The 11,892-nt window shown below is 39.7% G+C and overlaps 1 protein-coding gene across 1 annotated transcript; it reads left to right on the top strand.

Moving 5' to 3' along the window:
• Window positions 1–1,911: 1,911 nt before the first annotated feature.
• LOC143280676 (transcription elongation factor A N-terminal and central domain-containing protein 2-like) lies at window positions 1,912–7,184 on the top strand. Its single transcript, XM_076585412.1, has 4 exons — window positions 1,912–2,116; window positions 2,648–2,789; window positions 4,262–4,455; window positions 6,172–7,184. The coding sequence occupies exons 1-4, from the start codon at window positions 2,018–2,020 to the stop codon at window positions 6,358–6,360; spliced, it is 624 nt and encodes a 207-aa protein (XP_076441527.1). The 5' UTR covers window positions 1,912–2,017; the 3' UTR covers window positions 6,361–7,184.
• The last annotated feature ends 4,708 nt before the right edge of the window (window positions 7,185–11,892 follow it).

Raw genomic sequence — 11,892 nt, 5'->3', positions numbered from 1 at the left:
CTGTCCGTCAGTCAACACTTATATACACGAAAAGGCCAACAACAATGCTTGTCAAAATTAAAATGTTTTGAGTGGAATTTTGGAACTCTGCCTGTTGAATATTGAACAGATTGGAAGATAGTTTCATTCCCATTTCTTGGTGCAGAAGAACTAAGAATCATGCTCTCTGACACTTTCTGTCCTTCAGTTTATGCCTGGGAGTTCATTAGGGTTCTTACTCTGGGTGCGTGTCTCCGGAGGCTAGTGAGCATGGATAGTTAGAAAAGAGTGAACACATTCTATTTTCTTCTCTTCTTAAAGCATTTTTTGTCCATCTGTAAGCATGACGTCAGCAAAACCATCTACCAGACCACACACACACACACACACACAAACGTATGTATGAATGATTGTACACACACACACATGCACATGCACATGCACACACACACACACACACATCACCTTCACCTTCACCTCTCCCGTAGTCTGGGTTCAGACCGTTGGGGCACCGCTGCTGACCTGACCACCACCCCTCTCCACTCTTCACGGTTTTCTGATTTCCTCAGGGCATCACCGAGCGTCAAGCCTGTCCACCCCCGGATGTTGTCTTCCCATCTCTTCTTCTGCCGTCCTCTCCTTCTGCCTCCTTGTACGGTGCCTTGCAGGAACGTTTTGGCAAGACCAGATGATCGGGAGATGTGTCCATACCACCTAAGTTTGCGTTTCTTCACTATGGACAGAAGGTCTGCGTAGGGTCCAATACTTTGCTTGATTCTGTTCTTCACTTCCGTGTTAGTGATGTGGTCTCTGTAGGAGATGCCAAGTAGTCTACGAAAGCATCTCATCTCGACAGCTTGGATTCTTCTCTCGATGTCTGCAGTCAGGGTCCAAGTCTCGCAGGCGTAGAGCAATATTGATATAACCAGGGAACGCATCAGTCTGATTTTTGAGCTGAGAGCAATGTTTTTGTTGTTCCAGATGGTGTTCAGCTTGTTGAGTGCCGTTGTTGTTTGGGCAATTCTCGAGAGTACTTCTGGTTTAGATCCTTCATCTGACACGATTGCTCCCAGATATTTGAAGCTGTGGACTGTTTTAAGCTTTTCGTCGTTGACTTTGATGTCAATGCTGATGCCGTTGGTGTTGTTAGTCATCAGTTTGGTTTTCTCCGCACTGATTTGCATTCCATACGATGTGGAGGCTTTGTCCAGATGTTTGACCAGGCTTGCCAGTTCTTCTTCTTTTCCAGCCAGTCCATCAATGTCGTCGGCAAAACGTAGGTTTGTGATTGTTCTGCCGCCTATGCTGACTGTTCCTTCATGCTCTTCCAGTGCGTCAGTCATTATTCTTTCTAAGAAGATGTTGAAGAGTGTTGGGGAGAGTAGACAGCCTTGTCTCACTCCGACTGTGGTTCTGAACCAGTCCCCGATGCTATTGTTGAGGTAGACGGCGCTGGTGGCTTTGTCATAGAGGTGCTGTATCAGTCTGATCAGGTTGGCGTTGATGTTGTACAGATTCATGGTAGCCCACAAAGCTGCATGCCAGACCCTGTCAAATGCCTTCTTAAAGCACACACATAATAGATGCAAAAAGCCACTCACAATTTTCTAAAAAGTTGGGACTGAAATAAGACTGTGCATCATGACATTTTCATGTATCCATTCTGACAGTTCTCATGATTTGGTTTTAAGATCTCATTTTATAACATCAGAAATAAACAAACACATTTTTATTGCACTGTTACAGTTCAGTTGAACACAAGTAAACAAAACAATATATTGAACAAACAGCATTTGTTCTATGAACATTACTTGCTTGTTATTATTATTATTTTCTTTTTTCTGGTTACTTACCCCCTCATGTGCTGACGCAAGAAGGAAAGATTCCATTTTGGAATTGTGAATTGACAGATAGCGGTAAAGAGACGTTTCTTCTTACCAGAAGAGATTGATTTTGTCCTCAACTTTCACTTCCGTAAACAAATGAAAAACGCATGTTGAACAATTTACAGGGCGTTGTGAAACAGTGAGCTTGAACCATGGACAAATTTGTCACGAAAACACCAAGACAGAATCTACCACAACAGGAAAATAAAAAGACTCAGCAATTTAAACAAACAACGATCGAATCATTGCAGGTAAGATGGTGGAAAATCATTCTGTGATTGTACGGGCTCTCTCTCTGGATCTGGACCTGGATTTGTACGTTGCAGGAGCCAATATTGGCTATCGTCGCAACGGAAAACTGGGGGCACGCTTGAGAGCCACACAAAATTAAAATAATTTTGTACAAGGACTATCCCTTGATGGTGAAGAAGGGGTAGTCCCCCAGCCTTTGCTAACAGTCCAGGAAAGGGCTGGCTAAAAACATATTCGATTCGACTGGAAAAGCATCCTCAATCAGCAAAGGTTGATAATCCAGTCAGTGCATAGACGGTCATACTTGTAAACACATCTCCTCCCTCCTTCCCTTCCTCCTATGATCATGAACAGAGTCTCATTCACAGTCACGAAGACCACTAATTAAACTTGAATAGTAGGTTCAAGGTCAGTGTGAAATACTTATGCCAGTACTGGTATTAAACAAGCTAGTCTGTTTTTGTTGTTGTTGTTTTTGTTTCTTAAAAAAAAAAAGAAAAGAGAATGGCGTTTGTGTGTGTTAAACCCAGGGTGTTGTCGTCATCGAAGATGTCAAACGACTGAAGGCACGGCTCCGATTGCCAGATCAGTCTTCCACAGTCTTGTTGGAGACACTTCAAGAACTGGGCCAGAAAATTCCTCCCAGACATGTCCTCAAATCCACGAAAATAGGTGAGTCATTCATTTGTGAAATATTGTCAATCTTCTATATTGTAGTCACACTGTCTTGCCCAGTCATTCAAGTGACTTGGTTGTACACAACGCATAAAAGAGAGAGAGAGAGAGAGCAAGGGCTTGACCATGGATTTCACAATATCTAGGCAGGACATCTCTGGTTAGCAAAGTGCTCCCCAGGAAACATCCTGTGGAGCACAGCTCTAGCCTGTCATTTACTGCCACTTTGAACTGTGGTCTCTACTCTGAAAGTTTAAAGTACTAAGCTCCCTCTTCAGCTACACCATAGAGGGGACCTAAGTAACTGATCAATAACTGAATAAGTTTGTCTTCATATGAGCCAAAACTAAACATAAAGAACTTGCAAAGAGTTTGTGTGTGTGAGTGTGTGTGTGTGTTTGTGTGCGTGCGTGCGTGCGTGCGTGTGTGTGTGTGTGTGTGTGTGTGTGTGTGTGCATGCTTGCATGTCTGTCATGACAGTGGATCACTAGGGACAAAGTAAAGGAATATCCTTTCTGGGTGTAGTATTAGACCACTGGAGAGTTCCATACTTACATGACTTATAGAGGCGCGTCACATGATCTGTGCTCTTGAAGTTGATTGGATCTCCAAAATTGCTAGCAATAAAGTCAGTCAAGAAAGGCAGAGTATGGGAAAGAGGTTTCTTTTTTCTTTTCTTTTCTTTTTTTTTATAACTTTTTGCTTCATGTATTGGTTTTCTTATTGTGCATATGATGGCAATTCATTGCACAGTGCATGGTTGTAGCAACAGAGGCTATCAACTGAAGAAATGGAGGACAGCACATGTTTGCTGCTTTTGTCTACGTCAGTCGCCTTTTGAATTGCTCACGATTTCAATGAAAGTTAGAAAGATGCACATGTGCAAGATCCATGATAGCCGCAGAACTCTCCATCAGTCTACTGAATGGTTCAAGTGCTTGACTCTTGCCTTTACTTTCTGTGTTCAGTCCCTGGTTTTAATGTACCAGGAAGGTAATAGATGGTGATTTTTCTGATATCCCAGGACAGTGTGTTGACTGCTAGTGCGTGAACCCCTTTCATGTACACACACACACACACTCACACATATATATATGTGTGTGTGTGTGTGTGTGTGTGTGTGTGTGTGTGTGGTGAAGATCAAGAATATTTTGTATGCATTAAAGTCAAAATGTTGTTATCCATGTCAGCAGTTGTTGGAATGTGGAAATGTCAAAGTAGCCAGAATGCACCAACCGTGCCAGAGTCATCAGCAAACTAAGTTTCGTTTTGTAATGGAAAAAGACATTTAAAAAAAAGTGTAACGTGTATATATATCCTTTAATCTGTGAGCAGCCTCGTTGATTTATTGTGCCAGGTAATGTCCTCACTCCTTTCAATGCCAAACCTCAAGGTTTTAGACATATGATAGTCACCAGAATTTTATTTCTGTAACCCTTCTCCCCATCTGTTACACTTGTAACTTACAGGACATGCAGTGATCAAACTTCGGCACCATGCAGATGAGGCAGTTGCCAAGGAGGCAGACACCCTGTACAGGAAATGGCGAACACATTTCGAGGAGCTGCAGGAAAGGCCGCAAATTGAGGTCAAGTGTGACGCCAAGTCAGAGCGAATCCGTGACAGTGGGCGTAAATTTCTCTCTGAGGCTCTGGCGCTTGAGGTGTGTGAAATTCTGTTTTCATGATACTGGTAACAGTATTTGTTGCTTGAAAATTGTCATTGCTATGATTTCTTGTATAACCACCATTTTTAAATTCAGCTACTATCCTCCGGAAAACTAGTCTGGAGTGAGTGTGGAGTGATGGCCTAGAGGTAACGCGTCTGCCTAGGAAGTGAGAGAATCTGAGCGTGCTAGTTTGAATCACGGCTCAGCCACCGATATTTTCTCCCCCTCCACTAGACCTTGAGTGGTGGTCTGGACGCTAGTCATTCGGTGGTCTGGACGTTGAAACGATAAACCGAGGTCCCGTGTGCAGCATGCACTTAGTGCACGTAAAAGAACCCACGGCAACAAAAGGGTTGTTCCTGGCAAAATTATGTAAAAAAAATCCACTTCGATAGGAAAAACAAATAAAACTGCACGCAGGAAAAAAAAAAAAAAGGGTGGCGTTGTAGTATAGCGACGTGCTCTCCCTGGGGAGAACAGCCCGAATTTCGCACAGAGAAATCTGTTGTGATAAAAAGAAATACAAAATAGTGAAATACAAATAGTCTCTCAAACTTTGATTTTTCTTGAGCCATCAAGCATTCTGATTCCCACTTCCATTATAAGCATAATTTATGTAGGAGGAATAATGTGCAATATGCAGGATGAATGTACAATGGAATATGTCTAATGCTAATGTCCATATTCTAAATATATTTCTGTTAATAATTACGATGTAATAATTAATTGCAATGTTTTTAAAAGCGAATATGTGAAATGCTTTTATTTGAGAACATATGTTTATTACTCTTGTTTAATCAAGTAATGCGCATGTGGGGGGGTGGGGGTGGGTGGGTGCGGGTGTGTGCTGATTATCTGGTTCCGGTTTTCCACAATTTATCTTTATTCTTATCTTATCTATCTATTATAATCAATGTACAGTATAGTAGGCTATGTTTATAATTATATTCAAATAATGTTTCTTAATTCTTTCTGTTTTTACATTAAGAATACTAGTTATTACCTGCAGTATGTGGATGTGTGTATGAAACGGTATATGTGATATTTTTTACATTTGTATCTTCGTAATATTCATAAAAGCTGTTGTTGACTTTTACAGTTATGGTCCCCATGTTGTTTACTTGTCTATGTTCTGATAATGCACCTGACCAAATTTCTCCAGTTGGAGATAATAAAGTTATTCTTATCTTATCTTATCTTAAACTGACCCAACAGGCCATTCTGCCGATAGGTTTTGGAACTTCACAACATACTTGTACTGTCATTGTGCCAATTTCAGATCAATCAGTTTTTTTAAAAGAGTGTGTATGTGCACATAATTTGATGTACACCCCTCCATCTACAGGGATAGGGGGTGAAGAGAGCTCACAATGGTATAATGTTAGAACTTAGATCAACTATGTCAACACCAGAACTGATGAAAAAGTAACAGTGCCAAGTAGTTCTGGACATGCATGATGTGTTATACATTTACAGTGTTTTGGTAACGATTCATTTTGTTTAAGTATGGTTAAACAAGAACTGTGTTGTTAATGGAAACTGTGCCAAGGAGTTGTGGACATGTATGTGTTACACATTTGCAGTGTTTTGGTAAGGATTCCAGTTGTTTTGATATGGTTAAACAGAAAGCTATGCTATTATTGCTGGTATTGACAGCTCATTCTTTTTTTTCTTTTTTTTTTTTTTGCGTGCGTTTTGTTTTACATCTAGATGAAGAACCCACTGGTGGATGCTATTGAGAGGGAGGTGTTTCACCAAAGTAAACGACTGGTAACTGCTGCCTATCGCAGAACAATGCGAGCCTTGGTCTTCAAACTGAAACACTCTGAGGATGTGCGATCTCAAGTTTTGAACAGATCACTTTCTGTTGAAAGTCTGGTGCAACAGTTTAAAAAATGATGTGTGTGGACTGTATGTATGTGTGCATGTATGTGTATGCTTTGTATAAATGAGAGAGAGAGATTATGACCGATAATAATGACAGATGTTTTATTGAGGGTGAAATGGATAAGCTGAAAGCATCTTTACACCATGTTCTAAAAAAGCAAAAAAAAACAAACAAAAAGAAAGAAAGAAGAAAAAAAAAAACACGTCATGAACATTCAATGCTAATCTTCAGATAAGAGAGAAGAGTACTGGTGGTTTTGGAGACTGAGAAGGGTGTATGAAATAAAGGATTTTGATAGCGTGGGTTAAAAAATTGTGAAGTGAACATACATGAAAACTGAAATACGTATGTGTGTGTGAAGTTTAAGAGTTTATAGCATGATATTAGATGAAATGTTGCTTGTGATTTTTTTTTTTTTTTTTTTTTTTTTTTTAATTGAGAGCTAGCTCTGTCTGTGTTTGTGTGTATGTGTGTGTGTGTGCATGTCTTAGCATTTACTTCGGTGAAGTTTTAGAATGTAGAATTTACTTATTGACGAAAACATACACATGTGAATAATACCATTACACAATTTCTGATTGCTACTTAGAATTAAAAGTTTTAGTATGCATTGCAGTTGAAAAGTCTGAATCTGTTGATACAAATTCACATTGTAGTTTTACAACATGACTTTGTGTGTGTGTGTGCGTGTGCGTGTGTATGCGTGTGTTGTATACAGTCATGTGCAAGAGTATATGGATGAGGTTTTAACTACTTGAGATGCACAATTTGCTGTTCAGTGTTCAAAATGAAATTGGCTCTGTTTTGTACTTTTAACATTTTACAAAAAGAAGGAAATAAAGAATTAATTATTTAATAATGATTTTGTTTACTTCATGTCTTTACATATATATGTTTATCGTACATGTATATGCAAACATATTGTGTGTGTGTGTGTGTGTGTGTGAAAAAAGACTAGGCTTGGTTGTGAAACTGAATGACGTGTGTTTAAAACCTATGTTGACTGATTATGATCACTGGCATTTTGAAAACAAACTGTTCATTTGAAAGACAAGAAAGAAAGAAAAGATACTGGAAACGAAAGACACAAGACAACACACACAAAAAAGCTGCATTTTTCACACTGAAACTCAAAACAACTATGCACGTTGAAGAGAAAATAATGGAAACTGAGGTCACCATTAGAACAGGGTAGGAAGCACCACAGAATATCAAACTTTCCTTGGCGCTAGCCAGCGGGACAAAGGGGAGGTTACCTACTTCCGGGAGGTTATCGGTCGTAGTTTCGTTTTCTCCGCATAGGCTGATAGTAGTTTGCACAGGACAGGAATGTCAGACCCCTGCCGGAGTCTGCACTAGTTGGGTGACGGTAAGTATGTTATTTAAACGTAATTTTAGATAGAAAATTTCCTTTTTCATTTGAGTCAACTGTGCACTCAGCTCTGTGTAGCAGCCAGCATGGGATGACAATGTTCACATCCTAGTTGTATCCCCAGCTCAAAGTCGGTCATTCTTTCCCCAAGTCAATCACTTTGCCATTCCCTGTATAATGCACTCACATTCAGTTCATTACGGTGCTGAACGGCAACAATATCATATCAAAATAGTAGTAAGACTGAAGTTTATAAGTGTTGCTATTCAGTGGGATTGTGTGCATTGTCGTCAAGTAGAGCGTCAAGTTTTCAGTTTGTTGTGACAGGTGACGTCAAGCAGATAGATGTGTGCGTGTGTGTGTGTGTGTGTGTGTGTGCGTGTGCTGGCTTCTCATGATGCTCAAACATGATTAACTACTGCACTGTCAGCGCAAATTTACTCGAGTGTTTATCTTGACACTGACATGCGTAACATGAACTTCTTCATTTGGGTAGGGTGAACCTGACTTTAAACATTAAAGAAAAACTGTTGGAAACTTTCTGTACGTTTATCATTTCATGTGGGCTCACAGATTGTGGGCCTGTGCATCAACAAGAAGGCATACAGGAAAAAAACAACAAAGATTACAGATAGATAGATATGTATGTATGTACATACATATATACGTACTTAAATACTTACATACATACATGTACAGTATGTAAAAAGACATACAATCTTTGTACTCTTTCAAAAAAAAAAAAAAATATTAAAAAAAAAAAAAAACAGAGAGAAAAAGACCAAGCTTTTCTGTAAGGCAGTTTATTCAAAGAAATACAGAAACACTGGTTACATGTTTTATTTTAAAAAATTATAAAAAAATCAACAATGTCATTTTTACCTCATAAGGGCTAGGTATTGAGCCATAAAATCTTCAGCTTTGAAAAGTTGATAAATTACCTGTTGACAACCATTTACAGTTTACACATTTTGACAATTACCTATTGACAACTGATTACATTGAACATATTTTACTCAGATTTAAAAAAAAAAGAAAAAGGAACATCAAATGAATGTGTGAGTGTGAGAAATAGCTGCATAGTATAGGGTGGTCGATTCCTGAACACTGTTCCGTCCTACTGCAACTCAAGGACTAATTCTTTGTGCACTCAAACACCACTGACCATGTCTCATATTGTAGCTGCCATTGGTTTCTCACTTAAAAAAAAAAAAAAAGAAAAGAGCAAGATGTTTTCTGATTTGACTAATGATAACAAACGAGTCTTGTGCACTGTTCAACTCTCATCACCTTGCTTTGACAACAGGTCAGCACTGTGATCTGGGAGCCAGAAAAAAGTTGAACAGCCTTCGGGGCTGATAAAAAAAAAAAGTGTTTTGATCCTTTATTGTACTTAGTCGATCTACATAGTTCTTTAATTCTTGGGCTGCAACTCCCATGTTCACTCCCATGATTGAGTAGACTTTTAACCCCCGTAAATGGAGTATGGATGCCTACATGGCAGGGTAAAAACGGTCATGCACGTAAAAGCCCACTCGTGTACATACGAGTGAATGTGGGAGTTGCAGCCCACGAACGAAGAAGAAGAAGAAGAGCAGATTTTTACATGTGTGACTGTTTTGATCCTGTCATGTAGGCAGCCATACCCCGCATGCTGAGTATGGTCTTGTTTCCATAGCCCACAGAATGCTGACATGGAGTATAGGATCTTTAAAGTGTGAATTTGATCTTCAGCATGTGCAGACTCACAAAGGGGGTAGGGGATGTGTGTGTGTGTGTGTGAGGTACTAGCAGATCTGCATATCTGTTGATTGGGAAGATTGGAAAAAAAAATCTCCCCTCTTAACCACTGGGCAGCGCAACAGAGTTTCAAACCCAGGGCCCTAAGACTGTAAGTGCAAAGCTTGGACCACTCAGCTGTTGTGCCCATCACTTCAGTTTACAAATGATACTTACCGAACTGAGAAAGAAAATGCTGGACGGCTTTCGGGATGACATCAGTGTAACTTACAGGGTCTGCTGAATCAAATCTAGGCAAGGTTTGTACTGCTGTGTGTGTGTGTGTGTGTGTGGTGATGGTGGGCATGTCAAGACTGCAAAAGAATTGATGCTGCTTGTTCCTTTAGCTGAAAAAAGTCTAACACCGTGCCCCTCTCTCTGTGCCTCTTTCTCACACACATGCATACAACACACACACACACACAGAGGTATGTGCAAACACACACAAACCTAAATCCCCTTTATAATTTTTAGGTACTCGAGAAGTGTCATGTCAAAAAAGTTAACACACACATAGTATAAAAGAAGAAAAGCACAGAATTAAATCATGTGCCTTGTATCATAGACATGTCTTGAAATACATCGCATGCTTCAAATGCAGTGGCACATTGTATATAGTGTAATCATTTGTATCATGCATATACTATTTAAGACTTTAAAAAAGGGAAAAAAGCACAACAGAGCCATATACAACAACAGAGAAATATATTACAGATAATTTGATTAAAGATATAATACCATTATCTTCATTACACAATCAGTGGTAGTACATTTGATACAGTAATTTTTTTTCTAGTATATAAAAATCCAGACTTCAGTACATTTCAGACAGTTAACCTGCAAGAAGCAAGGCACACATATGTCTCAAAATGCTTGAAACTTCAAATAATCAAAATATATTGAAAGCACACATAAAATTCAAGCAGCTGATTGTGAGAAAAGTTTCTCTAAAATGAATACAGTTGTAGAAATTGCACACACCAAAAGCAAACAAAGCCTGTCATCAGGAAAGAAAAATCAGCTGACAGAGACAAGATATATAAGGACACAGCAAAATCAAACTGAAAAAAAAAAGAGAAAAAGTGCTTTGGGCAAAATTTACAGCAACAGTTTTGACTTTCTGAATCAGAAGAAGTATAGAACATAAGTATGAAAAATAACCAAAAATGTTCACAGTCATTATGAGCAACTTTGAATTGAAAAAAAAAAAAGAGGAGAAAATATATGAACAAAAGTATGAAAAATAACCCCAAAAAGTTCAGTTATTCTGAACAACTTTGAATTGGAAAAAAAAAAGAGAAAGAAAAACAACCAAAAAATGTTCACAGCTGCTGTGAGAAACTTTGAACTGGAACGGAAAAAAAAGGAACTAAAAGAAAAGAAAATTAAGAAGTAAAATGACAAGTGTGAGGCAAGAAAAGAGCTTCAAGTCCCTCATCCAGTGACAGATGATTACAGGCACGTACACAAACAGCCAGGTAGGCTTTGACATTTGACCTTTTAGCTTATTATCCAGCAGGCAGGTACGTCAAGTGTGACGCAGGGCAGTCACAAGTCAAGTGTGACGCAGGGCCAGTCACAAGTCAAGTGTGACACAGGCAGGTACGTCAGGTGTGACGCAGGGCCAGTCACAAGTCAAGTGTGACGCAGGGCCAGTCACAAGTCAAGTGTGACGCAGGGCCAGTCACAAGTCAAGTGTGACCCAGGCAGGTACATCAAGTGTGACCCAGGCAGGTACATCAAGTGTGACCCAGGCAGGTACATCAAGTGTGACGCAGGGCCAGTCACAAGTCAAGTGTGACGCAGGGCCAGTCACAAGTCAAGTGTGACCCAGGCAGGTACATCAAGTGTGACCCAGGCAGGTACATCAAGTGTGACCCAGGCAGGTACATCAAGTGTGACGCAGGGCCAGTCACAAGTCAAGTGTGACGCAGGGCCAGTCACAAGTCAAGTGTGACCCAGGCAGGTACATCAAGTGTGACCCAGGCAGGTACATCAAGTGTGACGCAGGGCCAGTCACAAGTCAAGTGTGACACAGGGCCAGTCACAAGTCAAGTGTGACGCAGGGCCAGTCACAACTGTGTCAACTGGCAAAGCCTGATGCAAACACAAACTTCAGACAGGGACAGGCTCCCTCGTCTTTGTGTCCGGCAGGAAGAAAAATACTAAATACATCATCACACTTTGACCTATTCAAAAAAAACAAACTAACAAACACACAACAAAAACAAAAAAAAGCCAACATCAGCAAAAGTTCTGATTATATCAAATACATTATAACACTCTGACCCATTAAAAAACAACAACAAAAAACAACAATAACAAAAGATCTGATTACATCAAATACATCATAAAAAATACACCCATTAAAAAACAACAACAGCAACAACAA

The sequence above is a fragment of the Babylonia areolata genome, chromosome 3, assembly GCF_041734735.1.
Source record: "Babylonia areolata isolate BAREFJ2019XMU chromosome 3, ASM4173473v1, whole genome shotgun sequence".
NCBI classification, from domain to species: Eukaryota; Metazoa; Mollusca; class Gastropoda; order Neogastropoda; family Buccinidae; genus Babylonia; species Babylonia areolata.
The sequence above is the reverse complement of the archived record's forward strand: the minus strand, read 5'-3'. Positions and strand labels throughout refer to the sequence as shown.

What these genes read in the sequence shown, in the direction of transcription:
- LOC143280676 (XM_076585412.1), top strand. Translation starts at nt 2,018, where the DNA reads ATGGACAAATTTGTCACGAAAACACCAAGACAGAATCTACCACAACAG. An exon ending in CCTCAAATCCACGAAAATAG is followed by an intron (nt 2,790 to 4,261) that starts GTGAGTCATTCA and finishes TGTAACTTACAG; the next exon opens with GACATGCAGTGATCAAACTT. An exon ending in CTGAGGCTCTGGCGCTTGAG is followed by an intron (nt 4,456 to 6,171) that starts GTGTGTGAAATT and finishes TTTTACATCTAG; the next exon opens with ATGAAGAACCCACTGGTGGA.